The following is a 19,395-nucleotide window of genomic DNA, read 5'->3' on the forward strand; positions in this document are numbered from 1 at the left end:
GATAGTCTCCTGGTTCCCCTGCTCCTGACTAACATTTGAATAAGAATTTCTTAAAAGGTGCTGGGAGTTGGAATCAGCACAGATTTGGTTCAGGTGTGGTTTAGACAAGATGGAAAACTCCTGAGTCCCTCTGAATTGCATCATGCAGCTCTGGAGTGGTGGGAAGTTCACCCCAGCAGGATGATTGATTGTTCTCTTCTCTCACAGCATCACAAAACTTTGATGAATGAGCTGCACATGGTGCTGCTTGGGAAACAAAGGAAGGGAATGTCCACAACAACAGCAGAGAGTAATGACTGAGCAGATTTCAGGAGAGGAGGATTGCTCTTCGGCAAAATGGGTAGGAAAAGGCATTGGGAAATAGTGTTAAATTATAGAAATCACAGTCGTGATCTGTGCTTGTGATTCCTCAGCCGCTGGGAGATGGCACCTCTCCTCCTGGAGACCACCATGAAAATCTCAGACTGCTTTGGGTGGGGAAAGGACCTCAAAGCCCATCCAGTGCCACCCCTGCCATGGCAGGGACACCTCCCACTGTCCCAGGCTGCTCCAAGCCCCAATGTCCAGCCTGGCCTTGGGCACTGCCAGGGATCCAGGAGCAGCCCCAGCTGCTCTGGGCACCCTGTGCCAGGGCCTGCCCACCCTCCCAGGGAACAATTCCAGCCCAATCTCCCATCCAGCCCTGCCCTCTGGCACTGTGAAGCCATTCCCTGTGTCCTGTCCCTCCAGCCCTTGTCCCCAGTCCCTCTCCAACATCTTCTGAACCTCCCAGGGGTCTGAGTTCAGACTTTGTCCTGGATCAGGTGCTCTCACAGGAGACGGTGCATCCCCGGGCCTAGGGATGGGCACAGCAGGTACCAGTTCCCTGAGGGCAGCAGCACCTTGATTAGGGAATTCTGTGCTCTGGATACGGCTGGCTTCACCTTAGCCCACATTACTGCAGAGCTGGGAGAACAGATTTGGGCAACGCTCTCAGGCGTGTGGTGGGATTTTGGGGTCGTTCTGTGCAGGGCCAGCAGTTGGACTCGATGATTCTTGTGGGTCCATCCCGCTCAGGATATTCTGTGATTCCAGGATTCTCTTTGCAGCCTCCCCGTTCCCACAGCCCTCCCCGGCTGCAGCGATCGCATATCAGAGAGCACTGCGGAGTTAGGGAATCTCCGTGTGCCCAGCCCTGGAGCTAGGGAATCTCCGTCTGCCCAGCCCCGGGAGACCGGGAATCACCCACGGGGATGGCCCCGCGCCCCGGGACAGCCCCCGGCCCCCCTCCCCAGCACAGACACAGGGACACGTCGCAGGTGAGCCGCTGGAGGGTTTATTTGTGGTCAGGGGCTCCCAGTGGGCCGCTCCCCGTGCCCAGGGGCTGGCAGTGCGCCGGGGCTCCTGCTCTTCCCGGGCTGTTCAGTGGTACTTGCGGGCCAGAGCGTGAGCCACGACACTGACGAGCTTCTGCCAGGCGAACTGGCACGCAGGGGTGAAATCCTTGCCGAAGTGGGAAGCCAGGACGATGATGAGGATGTCTCCAAGGAGCTGGAGAGATAGGAGCACAGGCAGGGTCAGGGTCAGTGCTGCTGGGAGCTGCTGGTCAGTCAGAGCTGATCAGGGAGCTCGGGACATCCTGGCCGGACCCGCTGCCACCAAGGCTCTGCTGTCACTGGAGGCCCCTCCACCACCCTCCTGTGTCCTGCCGTGCCTTTGGCTCCAAACAGCTTCTCCTTTACCTTTCCCCACTTTTGCTGCTGCAGATTTTCCCCCTCCCCAGTCCCTCTCCTTCCTGTCCACCCCCCAGACACCACCTGCAGCCCACAGGTTTCCTTCCCCGGCTTCTCCCTGAGGTGGAATTCCCCTCCTGAAAGGACCTCACACACTGCACACTCCTCCTCCTTTTCCTCCTCAGCCCCTGGTCCATGAGTGGGCATGGCTCACTCCCTGTTCTCTGAGGCAACAGAATCCTCAGTCTTTCCACAGAAAGCTCTGGGTTTGGGGAAAACAATATTTGTAAAATAAAATGAAATAAAATAAAATGAAATAAAATAAAATGAAACCAGAAAGAACCTTCAACTATTTCCCCATTTTTGCAATGCTAAAACATTTGGATTTGGCCTGAGACCCACCCTGAAAAACACTGGGTTTTTTTCTTTTTGTCTTGAGACATAAATGAAGACAATGATCCATTTTTAAATAAAAGTGCTGGAGAAGGGGGGAGTGTCCCACACCCGGTGCCAGGGAAGGCAGGACCCTGCTCCTTGGTTCTATCTTGCTGTGGGAGCTTGGAGTTCCTGAACTGCTCTGCTGAGCTTCCCTCTGCTCTGACTCCTCCAGCCCAGGCTGCACCTTCCCCTGGGGTCGTTCCACAGCCAGATCTCCTCCAGGTAACCAACTCTCCATACCTTCCCTCCCTGGTGCTGTGCTGGCACCAAAAATGGGACTTTTTAGGGAGAAAGTCACAGACACTGTTGCAAAAACCCTGGTACAAACCATCACCCCTCTTGGGTATTGCACAGGGATTCTTCCCCCACCAGCCCAAGAAAATGTCCCTGGACAGAGCAGCAGCAAAGTCTGGCTCTCCCCACACAGCCCAGGGAAGGGCTGGGACTGCACACACAGCTCACCCTGAAGTTCTCGGGGTCCACGTGCAGCTTGTCGCAGTGCAGCTCAGACAGCTTGGAGTAGGTGCCCTTGATGTTGTCCAGGTTCTTGATGGCTTCCCCGAAGGAGGTGAGCACCTTCTTGCCGTGGGCACGCACCTTGGGGTTGCCGATGATGGCCGTGGGGCTGGACAGGTTCCCGAAGTTAGAGAAGAACCTCTGGGTCCAGGGGTAGACGATCAGCAGCCTGGGGAGAGACACAACAGAAGCACAGCCGCGTGAAGGCTCCCGTGACTGCAGAGTTTCCCTCTCCAGGTGCAGCCGGGCAGGTTCCCGGCAGCTGGGCCTACCTGGCCAGGGCCTCGGCGCCGCATTCCTCCACGCTGACCTTGCCCCAGATGCTGGCGATGAGCTGCTTCTCCTCGGCTGACCAGTGCACCATGGTGGCGGCGGCTGGGCTGGGCTGCAGGAGGACACAGACCCCGTAGCTGAGCCCAGGCCCCGCCGGGGCTTTTATCCCCTGCCCGCAGCCCCTCCCCGGGCCCTGCAGCGGGGCCATTGGCTGGCACGGGCAGGGGTCCCCAGCGGGGAGCAGGGGGGCATGGCCAGGGCGTGGCACCCGAGAAGGGGCCTCTGGTTATCCTGAGCTCCAGAGCTTTATCCCTTCCCGTCTGTGAGGGCAGTTCTTTCACCTTCCAGCACGGGCCCCCTGCGGGTAAAGGGCTGCAGGAGCCCCAGCAATGGTCCATCACCACTGACCATGGGCAGGGGCTCAGGGCTGTGACCTGTGGGCCAGTGAGCCTTGTGCCTCAGCTCTTTGAATGCTGGGCTCTGCCTGGCACCAGTGAAGTGATGAATGTTCAGGCTGACATACAGCCTGTGGCAGAGCCACACAGAGGGGTTTGCCCCCAGCAAACCCTGCAGCCCCTGCCCTGCCCAGCGGCTTGGGTGTCCTTGCACCGTGGGAGCTGTGCTGGAGCTGCTCAGAGGATGCTCAGGCTCTGCAGCCAACATCTGCATTAACCCCATTATTGTCCTCCTGTAACAGAACTTGACCTCTTTGATTTATTTGTGCCTTGCGGAGCAGGAGGAATCATAGCTGGACTTTGGAGTCCAACTTCTGAGCTGGACTTCAACTGTTGTGGCTGGTTGGTCCTTTCCTATTCAAGATATTCTAAGACAGAATCTCAGAATGGTTTGCTCTGGAAGGACCCTAAAGCTCATCCATGCCGTGTGAGGCCCACCCAGGTGTTGTCCCCTCAGACATGACAGGACCAGCCCGATGCAGTGCTGTGGGTGGGGAGCGGGGGCCAAACAGGATCAGCCCGTTCCTGCTTTCAGCCACGTCCATAAAGAGCAGTGAAACGGGCTTGGAACACAACATTTGTTGCTGCAGGTTCTGCTGTAGGCTCTAAAAACAACAAAAGCTCAGGTCAGGGATGTCCAGACTGTGGGGGAGCCCAGGGCCTGCCCCTTCTGAGTCTGCCAGGTTCCACATTCCCCTGCCACATTCAGCCAGGCCAGGCTCTCCTGGAGGGATGTTTGGATTCCCCTGACACACCCTGGAGCATTGCCGGGGTGAAGCACTCTGACCAGGAGCAGTGCCCTGGGGAGATTTGCTCTTTTGTTTTCTGCATAAACCCCAAGAAATGCCGTTCTTGCTAAAATCAGCACAGGGGTTTTGATCCTGATCCCAAGGTGCCAGGGCCAGTGCACTGTTTTCCTGTTGTTTTCCAGAGGATTTGGACTGGGCTAAGGAAGAGCTGCTGGGTCCTGTCGGGCTGGGGACAGGTGAGGAGGTGACCAGGCTGCAGCAGAGCCACAGGGCTAACCCAGCTCCTCTCAGACTTCGGCACTTCCTCCAGGGGCCATCTCCTGCTAAGTGTCTTCTGCGCTGAAAATATGGCAGGAAAAGCAATCAAAAGAAAGAAAGTAGCAAGGGAGGTCTCTAGCCTAACAATATCTTTTTCCCACTCCAGCTGTAGATTTTTTTTTTAGTGGAATAGGAATGAATAATCTTCATTAGATTCGCTTACATTTGCCTTTTCTCCAGTAAATCCAGTCCCCACAGCTGGGGGCTGGACCACAATGACGAATCAAGCTGAGCTCAGCCTGGCACAGGCAGGAAGGGGGAATATGCAGGGAAAAGGCCGCCAGGCTACCACAAGTGCCCACCCTCCTGCACCCCCTTATCAGCCCCACCGGGACCTGGGTGCTGCCAGTGCTGCACTGTGCACCACCCAAGGGGTGCTGGCACCCACAGGGATGTTCTGACATCATGGAATGGGAGCAGGAAAAGCAGCATGGGGAGAGGACATCCCACAGGATGTGTGTGCTGGGGGCACCCGGAGCAGGGTGTCATCCCCAGCTGGGAATGGAGATGGGAATGAAGCCACAAGGCAGCACCAGCGAGGGCTGTTCCCACTGTGCCGTGTCTCACCAGGTGCAGGGAATGCCAGAAGCCTGGAGGTCTGCTCGGGTTGTAGGATCATGGAAGGATAGAATGGGTTGGGATGGAGGGACCTCAGAGCCCATCCAGTGCCACCCCTGCCATGAGCAGGGACACCTCCCACTGTGCCAGGCTGCTCCCAGCCCCAATGTCCAGCCTGGCCTTGGGCACTGCCAGGGATCCAGGGGCAGCCCCAGCTGCTCTGGGCACCCTGTGCCAGGGCCTGCCCACCCTCCCAGGGAACAATTCCTGCCCAATCTCCCATCCAGCCCTGCCCTCTGGCACTGGGAAGCCATTCCCTGGCTCCTGGCCCTCCTGCCCTTGTCCCCAGTCCCTCTCTAACTGTGTTGTCCTTCCTATCCCCAGACACCTCGCTTGCAGGAGGAGACCTACTTATTCAAGCAGTTCACTCATTTCTGCCTGAAGATCAATCATGTTCATAGGAAACTATTAATATCTGTCACAAAGCCTATGAAAAGTCACGTAGAATTTGGGGTTTGGTGACTCTGTGACTGCCCAGTCTCCCTACAGGGAGAAAAACCCTTTGGGACTTGCTGCGAGTCATCTTCTCTCCTTCTCAGGGTGTGCCTTGATGCCGGGAACAGAATGCCTCTTTCTTTGGGTGACATGACTGAGAAATGGCATTTATAGATCACAGGGGGCTTCTAACACCTTCCTGTGGGTCAGGGGCAGAGAGTGGAGTGCCCAGAGATGTGGGTGAGGCAGAGACAGAACACAGTGCAAACTGGGTGTCAGAAATCCTGGGATAAATAGCTTTGCCCAGGTCATTTCCCTTAGAAATGACCACATCCTTTCGGCCAAGCATTGCTTTTGCTGCATCATGCTCTGTTCAGATGTGCTTCCCATGCCAAGAACAAACCCTACCCGAAGGAGTCCTGCTCTGCAGACACCTAAACCCACCCAAAACGCGCATCCAGGAAATTAAGTCGCTGCTCTTGGCAGGATCGGGCCCCCTCCAAATTGCAGAGTGGGCGGCTCAGGGTGGGAGGGATGTGAATAAACAAAGTCTGGACAGGCCTCGATAGCAAAATGTTTATCTAAAACCTGCCCCCACCCAGCTGGCTGCTGGGCCTGCGTGACTCAGCTGATTTCGGGTAGGTTTTATGCCAGGGATGAGCCAGGGTAGATTAAAGTCTTCAATTTGTTTATCCTCCCCTCAGAAAAATATGAATCCTCTCAATTTTCCTTGTCTAGGAGAGACATGCAGGTTTTACAGTAAAATACTGAGTAGCTCCGCCGTGCAAAGTCCCCGGTGTGTGACCCCGGGGGTGGCAGGACTTTATCAACCCGATATCCCAAAAGCACAATTTCCAGAGGCAAATCCCACACAAACCACCAAAACCACCCAGAACAAAGGCAGGGGGTATTTTCTGGAACCCTGCTCAAGCTGACAGCCCAGCCCAGCTGCCCCCCCAAGCCCTCCAGGCCCTCAGGAACACACAGACGCAGTGGAGACTTCACAGGATGAGCTTTATTTGGCTGTTAGAAGCTGTTGGCTCCAGCACAGCAGCGGGTGCAGGACACCGAGGGCGCTGCCGGGGCGTTCCTGCGGCTCTTTAGTGGTACTTGCGGGCCAGAGCGTGGGCAACCACACGCACCAGCTTCTGCCAGGCAGCCTGGCAGTCGGGAGAGAAATCCTTGCCGAAGTGGGCGGCCAGGACGATGATCAGGATGTCACCCAGGAGCTGTGGGGACAAGAGCACCCTCAGGTTAGCAATGCCCGGTACATCCCCACACAAGCACTCACATTACACCCAGCGAAGCCCCCAGGAAATCTGCAGTCTTAAAAACCTCTTAAAAACAAGTGCTTTTTAAGAGTCACCTTAAATTTGGTCTCTGCTCTTTTTCTAAAGGTTCAGGTTCTGCTACCATATGGAAAGAGCAACCAAAAATTCCCCACAGTTTTTTTGGATTACATTTTTCTTTGTCCCTTCTGGCTTTGTTTTGGGGTTTCTCCCAGGCAGAAGACCCAGACGAGCTCCCAGCGCAGCAGGAGCCAGCGCTTGGCCCCGCACAGCACCCTGGCACAAACAACGAGCTCATGCTGATGTAGGGGGATCTCTGCCAGCCCCAGCCCGGGGACAAATATTGGGGTTAATTCCCCACTGAGACACTCTCAGCCAAAGTTTTCTTTCTGTAGATCCTCTTGGTTTTGGCATCCAGCTGCCATCTCCTGCTCCTCACTCATTTCTCTGTTCTCCTCTGTGCCAAGCTTTGCTCTGTTCCTTCTCTTCCCCCTCAGCTCAAACCTCTTCCTGCTTTTGCTTTGTTCTCCCCCTCCAATCCCGCACTGAAACCACGTCCTCCCCTTCCTGTCCCCCGTCTGCCCTCGCTCAGCCCCTCCACACAGCCCCTGTCGCCTCTCAGGCTGTGCGGTGCCTTCTCACCAGGCTGCACTGGGTCCCTTCCCTCTCCGTCCCTCTGCATCTCCCCCTCATGCCAACCACCACCCCCTCTTCCTCCCGCACTGCCCTGTCTGGGGTGAATCCCTCTCCTGGTGGGGATCAGGGTTAGGGGAGACACTGCAGTGGGGAGGGCACGTCAGGGGCACAACTCACCCTGAAGTTCTCGGGGTCCACGTGCAGTTTGTCGCAGTGCAGCTCGGACAGCTGGGAAAAGGTGTTCTTGATGTTGTCCAGGTTCTTGACAGCTTCCCCGAAGGAGGTGAGCACCTTCTTGCCATGGGCCTGCACCTTGGGGTTGCCAATGATGGCAGTGGGGCTGGACAGGTTCCCGAAGGAGGCGAAGAACCTCTGGGTCCAGGGGTAGACGATCAGCAGCCTGGGGAGAGACACAAACAGACACAGTCACATTGATGTTCCCATGACTGGAGTGGTTCCTCTCTCCAGGTGCAGCCGGGCAGGTTCCCAGGAGCTGGACCTACCTGGCCAGGGCCTCGGCACCGCACTCGGCGACGTTGACCTTGCCCCAGAGGCCGGTGATGAGCTGCTTCTCCTCGGCTGTCCACTGCACCATGGTGTTGGCAGGAGGGTTGCGTGTGGCAGGTACGGAGGAAGGCTGGGCTCTTGCTCCCGAAGGATCGCACTCTGGTGAGCCGCTCTCCCCGTCCCCGCTTTTATACACTGTGCTGGGCCCCTCCTCTCCCCTGTGCACCCCTCCATTGGCTGGGCCCCCGGGGGGGCCCCGCAGCCCTGGCACCCCAGGGGAGGGGACCCAACATCAGGGTGGGGCTCCAGGGCAAGATGCCCAGATCCAGCGCCGGGCTTGGCTGGCCACCCGCCCTCCCCTGTCTCTGATTTCCAGCCCTGCTGGATGGTGGCATTATCTCCACGCAAAGTCCCAGCACGGCTCCCTGCAAGTTCTGCAGCAGCTCCCCAGGGAAGGTGACAGGCCTGGTGCCCCTTGGATGATGCCAGCCCCTGAGGCAGGAGACTCAGATCTGGGCCTCTTGGGTTCTCCCTCTGAATGCACCAGTTTCTCCTTCTCCTCTTCTTGCAGGACCTGTCAGGCTTTGGGTTCTCCCTTTTTCTTTCCCACCAGCTCTTTAAGAGTTTGATAACTTCAGGATGACACTGCTAAAACCACGGCAAGGCCTTGCAGCCAAGAGGGAGCTCCTTCCTCAAAGAACCTCTGGGCAAAGCTCAGGCAAGGCTGGAAGGGAGATGTTATAGCCCTGGGCAAACCAACTGCCTGCAGGGTGTTGGCTCACAGGGCATGAGGAGAGGTGCAAAGACTGGGCATACTGGAATCACAGGATCCCAGGATCCCTGAGGCTGGAAAAGCCCTCCCAGCCCATCCAGTCCCAGCTGTGCCCGATGCCCACCTTGTCCCCAGCCCAGAGCACTGAGTGCCACCTCCAGCCCTTCCTGGGACACCTCCAGGGATGGGCACTCCAAACCTCCCTGGGCAGCCCCTGCCAAGGCCTGACCTCCCTTTCCAGGAGGAAAAAACATCTGCACAGCTGTGCAGCCTGAGACAGTGCCCGACACAGGGGTTCAGCAGCCAGATGGTCAGTGGTGCTCCTGAGAGGTGGGAGAGGCAGCTGGGTCACCTGGGGCTGCTCTTCTGCTCCTGTGCCCAGCTGAAGGTGGTGAGGTGGGATGCAGGGGACAGGGATGGAGCTCATGGGGCTCAGGAATGCCCTGGTGGGGCCTGGGTGACCTTGGAGCAAAGCATTTGTGTTTGTTCCTGCTCACTGCAGGAGGGGGCTTGGCCAAAGGACCCTGGGCCAGGCCTGGTGGTGATGCAGTTCCCCAGTCCTCTGCAATCAACACTGGGGTGTTTCATGGAATCACAGAATCCCAGACTGGCTTGGCCTGGAAGGGACCTTAAATCTCATCCAGTCCCATCCCCTGCCATGGGCAGGGACACCTTCCACTAGCCCAGGTTTTTTCCAAGTCCCATCCAACCCAGTCTTGATGGTTGTGTCTGTTACATTCTGCCTTTGCTAACCTAAGAATTACAACAACTTTAAAAAAAACCCCAAACCGACAAAACCCCACATGCAGGAAGTTACAAGCGATGGCCCCAGTCTCCCTGACACTTCTCCCACTGCACATTTTCGTACAGTTCTACTCCACTCACTCTGTGAAAGTCTTAAAACATTAAACAAACAGTGTTACCTGATGTCTCCAAAAAAGTGCCAGAGTGTTTCTGTTTGGTTTTCGTGGTGTTTATTTGGGTTTTGTCCTGAACACTCGCCTGGGCTCTCCATCTTAGACAAGTTTCACTTGCATGAATGAGATCATGGCTCATGTTATCCCATGTCTGTGAGCATTTGCTTCCCCAGGCCCCCGTGTCCCCCCCCTCCCCATTCCCACAAAGAACCAGACATCTCCTCGTGGCTGGAGCAGTTGGTGTTTATTTGGTGAGTAGAGCCCAGCAGAACCCGAGGAGGATTCCCCAGGAGCGTCTCCAGGCAGGAAGGATCCCAGGAGGCTCAGTTGTACTTGTGGGCCAGCGCGTGGGGCACCACACAGACCATCTCCTGCCAGGCGGCCTGGCAGGAGGGGGAGAATTCCTTGCCGTGGTTGGCAACCAGGACAATGATGAGGATGTCACCCAGGAGCTGGCAGTGGAGGGAGAAGAAGCCGTCAGCCGGCGCTGCCCCCACCTCCCTCCCCACCATCCCACTCTGGTCACTGGGGAGTTCACAGCAAGCAAGGAGCAGATTTATCCCAGCCCCGTGCAGGGCACCAGGCTCCTGGCACAGCTGGCATGCACCAGGATCCCTGGGTGTGCTGGATCCTCCCTCCAGCACCTTCCTTTGCCTGCTGTGCAGTGTCCTCCCTTGGCTTCTACTGAGTTTACCCCTTCCCTTCTCCATCCCTACCCACCCTGGCTGTCCCTGGGCTCAGAACCCTCCTGCCAAAGTGGCTGTGCTTGTTTTCCCTTCTGGTTTACCCACTCCATCACAGCCAAGCTCAGCTCTTCCCTCTAAACTCTGTCTCAGTTCCTTCCCTTCTGGCTGCACCAGGATGTTTCTTCTGACCAGGACACATTTGTCTCTGCATTTCTCCGCATTCGCCTCGCCTGCCTGGCTCCCTCCTCTCACAGATCCCAGCCCCATAACTCCTCTCTGTTCCCCCCAAATATGACTCTCCTTTCCCCTCCACTGCCCCTACCCTCAGCAGGCTCTCAGGCAGCCCCAGGGTTTCTCTCAAGGTCTCACTGACTGTCAGACCCCTCCGAGGCCCCAAAACACCTCCAGAGCCTGGGAGCCTCTGCCCATGGCTCACCCTGAAGTTCTCGGGGTCCACGTGCAGTTTGTCGCAGTGCAGCTCGGACAGCTGGGAAAAGGTGTTCTTGATGTTGTCCATGTTCTTGACAGCTTCCCCGAAGGAGGTGAGCACCTTCTTGCCATGGGCCTGCACCTTGGGGTTGCCAATGATGGCAGTGGGGCTGGACAGGTTCCCGAAGGAGGCGAAGAACCTCTGGGTCCAGGGGTAGACGATCAGCAGCCTGGGGAGAGACACAAACAGACACAGTCACATTGATGTTCCCATGACTGGAGTGGTTCCTCTCTCCAGGTGCAGCCGGGCAGGTTCCCAGGAGCTGGACCTACCTGGCCAGGGCCTCGGCACCGCACTCGGCGACGTTGACCTTGCCCCAGAGGCCGGTGATGAGCTGCTTCTCCTCGGCTGTCCACTGCACCATGGTGTCAGCACAGGGGCTGCCCAGGACTTCCCTAAACAATGCTGAGGATGTGGCTCCAGAGGCTGCCCCAGGGATTTTTATACATGCCTTGGCCTAATCTCAGTTCACTGAGCCCCTGCTTGGGGCTGGGGAGGGAGCAGGGCTGCACAGGGAAAGACAGTGGTTTTGGATGCTGTCCAAGGGGGAAAGAGGCCCTCTCTCCCTCTGTCTTTGAGTGGACAACCATCACCTCACCCCCATGTGCAGCCCCGAGCACAGGTGGAGCTGCCAACACGGCTCCAGCCCGGCTCTGGGACTGCAGGGTGGCACAGGCCATGTGTCCCTCCTGGGGAACATCATCCCGTCCTGCCAAGTGAATCCTCCAAAGTGCTTTGCACATGGAATCATGGAATCCCAGACTGGTCTGGGTTGGGAGGGATCTTAAAGCCCATCCAGTGCCACCCCCTGCCATGGGCAGGGGCACCTTCCACTGTCCCAGGCTGCTCCAACCTGGCCTTGGACACTTCCAGGGCAGCCAGAGCTTCCCTGGGCATCCAGAGAGCCTCTCCAGCAGCTGCATCGGTGCCACGGGGCACTTACCAGCTGACATAAGCTAAAAACATAAGTTTAAACTCCCTGAGAAAGAATTCTGAGGGCTTCTAAATTTGAAGATTAGCGAGCCATGGAAAAATTTTTAGAGAGTCTGCAGTGCTGGGCTGGCGGCCCAGAGGCTGTGTGCAGCAGCAGGCACTGGGCCATGACACTGTCAGTGACACAAGCTCCCAGTGAGGCAGATACAGCCCCCAAGTGCCTGCGAGGGGCAGGGTGAGCCTGGCCAGGGCAGCACCAGCTCTGAGCAGTCCTGGACCCTGTGAGACCTGGCAAAAACCAAAGGCAGCACAGCCCAGAGAGTCCCAGCCTTGGGCTCACCCTGGCGCTCTCCAGAGGGTCCCTCCACCTCACCCATTTTTACAAGAAAGAGTTAATTTTAGCTGGGTTTTAAATGCCCTGCTTTCTGCCTTGGGGGCAGCGGCCTGGCTGGGAGGTTTTGGGAGCTCCTGGCACAGGGACTGCCTGCTGAGGGAGCTCTCTGGGGACACAGGCTGGGAGGGGAAATGTTCCTCACAATGTGCTGAGCAGGGGCAATTTCTGTAGCTCTTTTTGAGTCTGCAGAGTCAAAGGGAAATCTCCTTTTCCCCAGTGCAACCCCAGCAACACCTGACAGCTTATTGCCAGCTGGTCCCCAGGCAGAAAACTGGGCCCTGCTGTCAGCCTGTGATGGATTTCACTGCGCTCAGGACCCTTTCCTCAAGTATCCTTCCAGTTGGCTGTTCCCTTTGCTGTGAGAGGAAGATCTCCGAACTCAGGGAATCATAGGATCATGGAATGGTTTGGGCTGGAAGGGATCTTCAAGATCATCTCGTTCCACTGCGCCCCCCCCCCCCCCCCATAGGTGGGGGACCTTCTACTAGACCAGGTTGCTCAAGTCTTGGCCACACACTTGCCCCCTTCCATGGACAAGACCCTTCCCTTTTGGAGACAAACATCCCAACAAGGGCCAAAGGCAGCTCCAGTGAGGGCCTTTCTGCCCCAAGCAGAACTTATTGGTCCCTGATTGCAGCAGTGTCCCCACCAAGCTTTACACAGCCCTTATCAGCAGCAGTGGCATCTGTGCCCAGGCTCTGCTCTGGAGCCAGGCCAGCCTCCACTCTCCTCCAGAATATGCAGGGCCTTGTGTCCTGAGCCAGCAGGTCTTGAGGGTGCCTTTGTTCCTATTTTAAAATCCCAGAAGGTTTGGGTTGGAAGGGGCCTTAGAGCCCACCCAGTGCCACTCCTGCCATGGCAGGGACGCCTTCCACTGTCCCAGGCTGCTCCCAGCCCCAATGTCCAGCCTGGCCTTGGGCACTGCCAGGGATCCAGGGGCATCCTGCATCCAGGGCTCTCCTCTACTCTCCTGACCTGGTTTTGGGTCAGGTGGGCTGGTGGTAGTTGTAACTTTGCTCTGTCACACCAGAGAGGGATGACTGTCACTGGGACAGTGGGACACACTGGCTCTGCAGCACAAGCACCACATCCATGTCACTATCCCTAATCCAGGAAAACAGGACCATCCCGGTGCTGGCCAGAGAGCAGGACATGCTCCACACCACCGCTGGAACATGTCCAGAGGAGAGCAGCAACAGAATGATCAAGATATGGACACTGAGATGAAAAGTCCCGGCCACTGCACACCTCTGCCCCGGGTGCTGGTTTGGGACCCAGCTCTGGACACCCCAGCAGGCCTGAGGGTGCTGCTGGTGCACCCACCATCAGCTGCTTTGTGTGTGCTGGAAAATTCCAAGGCTTTGGACTGGAACAAGGTGTTGAGGATGGCTCACCTCCTGCAATCCTGCTGAAATGCCCATTTGCTGGGTGAAAGGAGAAGCTGTGCTGCAGGGAAGCTGGATCCAGATTTTGGGCTTTTTTCCTAATTTTTTTCCCCCAGCCCTTCGGTGCTGCTGGCAGGGCTGGACCTTTGCCCACCCGGCTGTGCAGGACAGAGGGGTTAAGTGCAAATCCCTGCTTTATCATGGGAAAGGCAGAATATTTATTCATAAATCTTGCAAAACAAGGGTTTCATCATCTTGAGACACCAACATGTCTCTCCTTGTTGCCTTTTAGGCCATTCCTGGAAAAGCATTGCTGAAACTGAGATGCTTACATAGAATCCTTCTATTCCAGTGGAAATGTGCTTCCATTAAGCCAAAATGAGTAAAAAAAGCTCTAATCCATCCTGTCTGAAAGCTGCCCTCATCCCTCATCCCCTGCTCCTGGGATCTTACACATTTCAGATATCAAACTCTGATCAGGATGCACTAGTTTTCATCGCTGATGCAGAAAATGCTTTTGATCAGCTTCTTAAAAATACATCAGTAGCAAACTATGGAGGGGTAAACTTCTGCCTAATCAGTGAATCTCTATAAAGTTATGTCCTTGCAAACATCCCAGGAGGTGAGGCCCAGGGCCCACAGGCAGACGCAGAGACACACAACACAAAGAATTCCAGAAAATGTGGTTTTTATTGCCTGTTACAGACACAGCTGCCTCCCGAGGCTTTAGTGGTACTTGTGGGCCAGGGCATGGGCCACCACCCCGACCAGCTTCTGCCACGCAGCCTGGCAGGCAGGGGTGAAGTCCTTGGTGAAGTGCGCGGCCAGGACGATGATCAGGATGTCACCCAGGAGCTGGAGAGGGGAAGGCAGGAGGGAAATCAGGTCAGCAGGGTGCTGGGCACCCCTTCGCCCTGCACAGCACCCCGGCACCAGAGGACCCCAGCTCCCAGTGGGTCCTGGGGCTGTGCCCCGGGGAAGGTCTGCCAGCTGAGTCCTCATGCAGGACAAGAGCCCTGTGCTGGCCGTGGGCACGAGCATCCACCTGCTCCATCTCTGCTTCCTTTCACGCCTTCCAGCCTCTGGACATTTTTCTGCCTTTTCTTTTTCTGCTGTGAAACCCCACACCTACTTCAGCTAAGGGTCAGTGTGAGGTCCACCTGCTACATCCCCAAAGCCAGGCTTAAACAGAGGCTGAAACAGAGGCCAACATCCTGCTCCTTTGTTCCAGCCATGCCTGCACAAGCCCCCAAACTTTTACAGAATCTCCCTATGTTTGTCACCAAATTTGTCCTTGCAGCCCAGAGCCTAGTATTACCCTGCATCATTAAATTCCCAACCTTCCCCTCACCCCCAGTTCCCACTCCAGTCAGCCATGTCCTGTTTGGTAACTAAAATACAAGTTATTTATGCCTGTTTGAGATCCCCCAGGCACTGAGGTGCTCTGAGGAAGGAAGGACAGAGGGTCAAGCTCCAAGGACAACTCACCCTGAAGTTCTCGGGGTCCACGTGCAGCTTGTCGCAGTGCAGCTCAGACAGCTTGGAGTAGATGCCCTTGATGTTGTCCAGGTTCTTGATGGCTTCCCCGAAGGAGGTGAGCACCTTCTTGCCGTGGGCACGCACCTTGGGGTTGCCGATGATGGCCGTGGGGCTGGACAGGTTCCCGAAGTTAGAGAAGAACCTCTGGGTCCAGGGGTAGACGATCAGCAGCCTGGGGAGAGACACAACAGAAGCACAGCCGCGTGAAGGCTCCCGTGACTGCAGAGTTTCCCTCTCCAGGTGCAGCCGGGCAGGTTCCCGGCAGCTGGGCCTACCTGGCCAGGGCCTCGGCGCCGCATTCCTCCACGCTGACCTTGCCCCAGATGCTGGCGATGAGCTGCTTCTCCTCGGCTGACCAGTGCACCATGGTGGCGGCGGCTGGGCTGGGCTGCAGGAGGACACAGACCCCGTAGCTGAGCCCAGGCCCCGCCGGGGCTTTTATCCCCTGCCCGCAGCCCCTCCCCGGGCCCTGCAGCGGGGCCATTGGCTGGCACGGGCAGGGGTCCCCAGCGGGCGCTCAGGCTGTCCGTGCAGTGGTCACTCTGCAGTGAGGTGTGGAAAGCCCTGTGAGTCCCTTAACAGGCTGGCTCAGGACACAGGACCCTCTTATCTCCCTCTCCTTCACCCCTGGCTGTCTGTTCACCGCAGGCATGGACATTCCACCCATCCCTGCAGCAGGCACAGACCCCTCAGAGAGGTCCTTTAGAATCATGGAATTGCTTGGGTTGGAAAGGACTTTAAAGGTCCTCTTGTTCCACCCCCTGCCATGGACAGGGGATCTTCCACTAGACCAGGTTGCTCCAAGCCCTGTCCAGCCTGGCCTTGGACACTTGCAGGGATGGTGTCAGGGAAGCAGAGGTCGCCTCCTCAGCTCCAGGTTTCCAGGAATAGCTGTGTGGGATGAAAGGGTGGGCTGCAGCTGTGAACAGGCTCCTCTGCTCTTTCCATGTGTGTCCAGAGTGAGCCCCTCAGTGGCGTCTCCCTGCTGAGAAAAGTCTTGCACAAGGCCAGCAGGACCCTGCCATGTCAGAGCCCGATCAGCAACATCCATTTCCACCAGGGCGAGGTCTGGCTAAAGGCTTATGTTGGACTCTGGCTGTCACCTGCACAGGTGTTTTCCTGGTTTCCAGGCCTCGAGTGAAGCTGTGCTCCCATGCTCAGAAAGGCAAAGCCAGGATGCTTGAGGTGTCAGGCATCCAGACAAAACCATGGACACTGGAATCGTTGCAGGCCAGGTTGGATGGGACTTGGAGCCACCTGGTCCAGTAGAAGGTGTCCCTGCCCTCAGCAGGGAGCTGGAACTGGGTGATCTTCATGGTCTCTTCCAACCCAAACCATTCCATGACTCTTTGCATCTGTGACTTTGGGTCTGTGTGTGGGCAGTTTAGGAAGTCTCATCCAGGCCTCTGAGATATTCCAATTACAGACTGATATTGGTCCATTGATCTGAGAAGGCTGGAGAGGGACTTTTTACATGGGCAGGCAGAAACAGGACCCAGGGAATGGCTTCCCACTGCCAGAGGGCAGGGCTGGATGGGAGATTGGGCAGGAATTGTTCCCTGGGAGGGTGGGCAGGCCCTGGCACAGGGTGCCCAGAGCAGCTGGGGCTGCCCCTGGATCCCTGGCAGTGCCCAAGGCCAGGCTGGACACTGGGGCTTGGAGCAGCCTGGGACAGTGGAAGGTTTTCCTGCCATGGCAGGGGTGGCACTGGATGGGCTTTAAGGTCCCTGCCAAGCCAACCTAGTCTGGGATCCTGTGATCTCACTGGAGACACAGTGGCACAAGCCCATCACTGTGATCCCGTTGGGGGAGTCACGTCTGTAGTCACATTTTAGCTCCTCAGCACAGGGTTTGATGAGACATTATTAATTTTTCCCATTTCTGGATGGTGGGAGAGGCCCAGGCCCTCTCAGCAGCCCCAGGCAGGCTCTGATAGCCCGGGGAGTGGGGCTGTGTGGAGCAGATAAAGGTATCGTCAGGTGCCCAGCACTGGCTGAGCTCCTCACCTACAGAGCAGGGACAGGACACACCCTGGCTTCTAAAGAGATCTGAAGACTCCAGAAGTTGTCCAAATTCATCAAACAGACCTACAAAGAGTGGAATGGAATACGTGCAGCCCTAAATTCCCAAGCAGACATTCCCACCACGTGAGGCCAGCAGCGCTGGCTGGCAGCTGCTCGCCCAGCTGGGGATGACAATAAATGGCCTTGGTGGCCTCTGCATTTATTACTTCTCTGCAGCCTGAATTCCCTGGCATTGAAATTAAAACCCAGGCTGCATCTGGGGCTGTTCTTAGCCTTGCCTCTGATAGAAGATTCATTTTCAGCTCTGCAAAGCTGAACTTTGAAAGGGAAAAGATAATGATGCTTTTCTGCTGCATCTGAACCAGCAGCAGGGAAAAGCTCAGGGAGGGGCAGCAGGAGGGTGAACCTGGGACAGGCAGGACAACATCAAACACAGAGGCTGGAGGAGAGTGTTAACTGCAGCATTAATATTATTTTTAAAATGTGGTTAATAAATGTTGGGTGTGTATCTGTAGCCTGTGGAAAACAGGCAGAGACGTGGCTTGTGGTGAGAAGCCTGCAGGCCTGGCCCCACGCTGTCACCCATCAGGGTCTGGTTTTACTGGCGTGGGAGCAGGGTGACTTTTCATGGGATGGTTAATGATGGCCATAAAGAGCTGAGGGGGGAAGGAGGAAGGCAGAGGAAACAGGAGGAAGGCAGAGGAAACAGGAGGAAGAGAGGCTGAAGTAATTTTCATTCATGCAGGCCCATTCCATGCTGCTCTCCTGTATTGATCCCTTTAATGGTTTATCCCCACAGCAGCTCTTTAACCTCTAAATCCCTTCAGATGGGCATAGTAGAAAAGGGATAACAGCAGGTGAATCAGCCACTTAATCGGATTAGGGTCTTGTGGCCTCTGCATGGGGAGAGTCTGTCATGGCAATGGCCTTTTGCAGCCACTCTGGGCTGTAAATTTCTGTATCAGCTCCAGCTAATCCTGCCCCACAGGGCCCCACTGGCCCATTTGGCTGTGGCCAGGCTGGGACTGGTGCCTTGGACTGGCCTGGAGGCCAGAGCTAATTTCCCACCACCCCACTGCTACTGCAGATACCCAGCAAGGGGTGGCTTCAGAATGGTGCCTGGGGCAACAGGGATATCAGGAAGCCCTGGAAAAACTGGAGAGGGACTGGGGACAAGGGCTGCAGAGGGCTAGGAGCCAGGGAATGGCTTCCCAGTGCCAGAGGGCAGGGCTGGATGGGAGATTGGGCAGGAATTGTTCCCTGGGAGGGTGGGCAGGCCCTGGCACAGGGTGCCCAGAGCAGCTGGGGCTGCCCCTGGATCCCTGGCAGTGTCCAAGGCCAGGCTGGACATTGGGGCTTGGAGCAGCCTGGGACAGTGGGAGGTGTCCCTGCCCATGGCAGGGGTGGCACTGGATGGGCTTTGAGGTCCCCTCCCAACTCAAACTGTTCTGGGATTCTAGGTTGCCCCAAATTCAGGAGCAGAGCAAAGACAGATGCTCCCAGACTTTAGGGAAAGGGGCAGAGCAGCTGCTCTAAACCCATTCAGGTTGTGGCCAATAATGAATCCAGGGAAATGCAGCAACAAGTGTGTCTGAATCACCACAATTTGTACAACTTTGCCTGGCTGGGACTTGTTGTTGCCTGAACATGGAAGAAAAGAATTTCTGGAAATGCAGGTTTTTTTCCTTAGAAGGGACAGGGATACTGGGAGACAACAGAGACAGCAGAGGTGTGGGGGCTCCACAGTGGAGGTTGGAATTTCAGAGCAGGGAGCTGGATGTCATCCCCACAAGGAGAGTTGTCTCCTTCAGCCCCAGGCACTCTGCTCTCAGCACAAACACATTCCCATTTGTTTCCCTGCTGTAACAATAAGGGAAAATGCAGTGGGGGTTAAATTAACTCCTCTCTGCCCCTAACAAAGTTCTCTCATTTTGGGATGCAGATTTAACCCTTGGTATCTTTTAGGTCTGACTCCCAGAGGTGTGGAGCACTCCTTGCTCTGACTGCTCCAGCCTGACCTTCATGCCATGTAATCATAGAAACATGGAATACCCTGAGTTGGAAGGGACAGAATCCCAGGATCCCTGAGGCTGGAAAAGCTCTCCCAGCCCAGCCAGGCCCAGCTGTGCCCCATGCCCACCTTGTCCCCAGCCCAGAGCACTGAGTGCCACCGCCAGCCCTTCCTGGGACACCTCCAGGGATGGGCACTCCAAACCTCCCTGGGCAGCCCCTGCCAAGGCCTGACCTCCCTTTCCATGGGGAAATTCCTCCTGAAAAAGGACCTACAAGGACTATTGTGTCCAGCTTCT

At 56.4% G+C, this 19,395-nt stretch overlaps 4 protein-coding genes across 7 annotated transcripts; all 4 read right to left on the reverse strand.

Annotated features, from left to right (window-relative positions):
• Positions 1-1,299: 1,299 nt before the first annotated feature.
• On the reverse strand, positions 1,300-6,489 carry LOC125320398 (hemoglobin subunit epsilon). 4 transcript variants are annotated; one of them, XM_048292692.1, is made up of 5 exons: positions 5,029-5,185; positions 4,421-4,482; positions 2,939-3,051; positions 2,613-2,835; positions 1,300-1,530 (listed from the first exon to the last, which is right to left on the reverse strand). In XM_048292692.1, the coding sequence occupies exons 1-5, from the start codon at positions 5,078-5,080 to the stop codon at positions 1,402-1,404; spliced, it is 579 nt and encodes a 192-aa protein (XP_048148649.1). In that variant the 5' UTR covers positions 5,081-5,185; the 3' UTR covers positions 1,300-1,401. The 4 variants fall into 4 exon arrangements, with proteins under 4 accessions (XP_048148649.1, XP_048148641.1, XP_048148659.1 ...); XM_048292684.1 differs by lacking the exon at positions 5,029-5,185 and adding an exon at positions 4,625-5,015; XM_048292702.1 differs by lacking the exon at positions 5,029-5,185 and adding an exon at positions 5,959-6,489 and having other exon boundaries at positions 2,939-4,477.
• Positions 6,490-6,511: 22 nt separating this feature from the next.
• On the reverse strand, positions 6,512-8,164 carry LOC125320419 (hemoglobin subunit beta). The gene is made up of 3 exons (XM_048292733.1): positions 7,943-8,164; positions 7,617-7,839; positions 6,512-6,743 (listed from the first exon to the last, which is right to left on the reverse strand). The coding sequence occupies exons 1-3, from the start codon at positions 8,032-8,034 to the stop codon at positions 6,615-6,617; spliced, it is 444 nt and encodes a 147-aa protein (XP_048148690.1). The 5' UTR covers positions 8,035-8,164; the 3' UTR covers positions 6,512-6,614.
• A 1,779-nt stretch (positions 8,165-9,943) lies between these two features.
• On the reverse strand, positions 9,944-11,198 carry LOC125320412 (hemoglobin subunit beta-like). The gene is made up of 3 exons (XM_048292724.1): positions 11,084-11,198; positions 10,758-10,980; positions 9,944-10,087 (listed from the first exon to the last, which is right to left on the reverse strand). The coding sequence occupies exons 1-3, from the start codon at positions 11,173-11,175 to the stop codon at positions 9,959-9,961; spliced, it is 444 nt and encodes a 147-aa protein (XP_048148681.1). The 5' UTR covers positions 11,176-11,198; the 3' UTR covers positions 9,944-9,958.
• A 2,996-nt stretch (positions 11,199-14,194) lies between these two features.
• Positions 14,195-15,775, reverse strand: LOC125320429 (hemoglobin subunit rho). Its single transcript, XM_048292744.1, has 3 exons — positions 15,338-15,775; positions 15,012-15,234; positions 14,195-14,378 (listed from the first exon to the last, which is right to left on the reverse strand). Exons 1-3 carry the CDS (start codon positions 15,544-15,546, stop codon positions 14,250-14,252), a joined length of 561 nt encoding a protein of 186 aa, XP_048148701.1. The 5' UTR covers positions 15,547-15,775; the 3' UTR covers positions 14,195-14,249.
• Between the last annotated feature and the right edge of the window lie 3,620 nt (positions 15,776-19,395).

Source organism: Corvus hawaiiensis, chromosome 2 (assembly GCF_020740725.1).
Source record: "Corvus hawaiiensis isolate bCorHaw1 chromosome 2, bCorHaw1.pri.cur, whole genome shotgun sequence".
Lineage (NCBI taxonomy): Eukaryota > Metazoa > Chordata > Aves > Passeriformes > Corvidae > Corvus > Corvus hawaiiensis.

Bases quoted from the DNA above. Each gene is read 5' to 3' on its own strand.
- LOC125320429 (XM_048292744.1), bottom strand. From the start codon at position 15,546: ATGGCCCCGCTGCAGGGCCCGGGGAGGGGCTGCGGGCAGGGGATAAAA. The intron at 15,235-15,337 runs GTAGGCCCAGCT...GTCTCTCCCCAG, and splicing joins GGCGCCGAGGCCCTGGCCAG to GCTGCTGATCGTCTACCCCT. The intron at 14,379-15,011 runs GTGAGTTGTCCT...TCCCCTCTCCAG, and splicing joins TGGACCCCGAGAACTTCAGG to CTCCTGGGTGACATCCTGAT.
- LOC125320412 (XM_048292724.1), bottom strand. From the start codon at position 11,175: ATGGTGCAGTGGACAGCCGAGGAGAAGCAGCTCATCACCGGCCTCTGG. The intron at 10,981-11,083 runs GTAGGTCCAGCT...GTCTCTCCCCAG, and splicing joins GGTGCCGAGGCCCTGGCCAG to GCTGCTGATCGTCTACCCCT. The intron at 10,088-10,757 runs GTGAGCCATGGG...CTCCACTGCCAG, and splicing joins TGGACCCCGAGAACTTCAGG to CTCCTGGGTGACATCCTCAT.
- LOC125320419 (XM_048292733.1), bottom strand. From the start codon at position 8,034: ATGGTGCAGTGGACAGCCGAGGAGAAGCAGCTCATCACCGGCCTCTGG. The intron at 7,840-7,942 runs GTAGGTCCAGCT...GTCTCTCCCCAG, and splicing joins GGTGCCGAGGCCCTGGCCAG to GCTGCTGATCGTCTACCCCT. The intron at 6,744-7,616 runs GTGAGTTGTGCC...TTGTCCCCACAG, and splicing joins TGGACCCCGAGAACTTCAGG to CTCCTGGGTGACATCCTGAT.
- LOC125320398 (XM_048292684.1), bottom strand. From the start codon at position 4,868: ATGATGTCAGAACATCCCTGTGGGTGCCAGCACCCCTTGGGTGGTGCA. The intron at 2,836-2,938 runs GTAGGCCCAGCT...GTCTCTCCCCAG, and splicing joins GGCGCCGAGGCCCTGGCCAG to GCTGCTGATCGTCTACCCCT. The intron at 1,531-2,612 runs GTGAGCTGTGTG...CTATCTCTCCAG, and splicing joins TGGACCCCGAGAACTTCAGG to CTCCTTGGAGACATCCTCAT.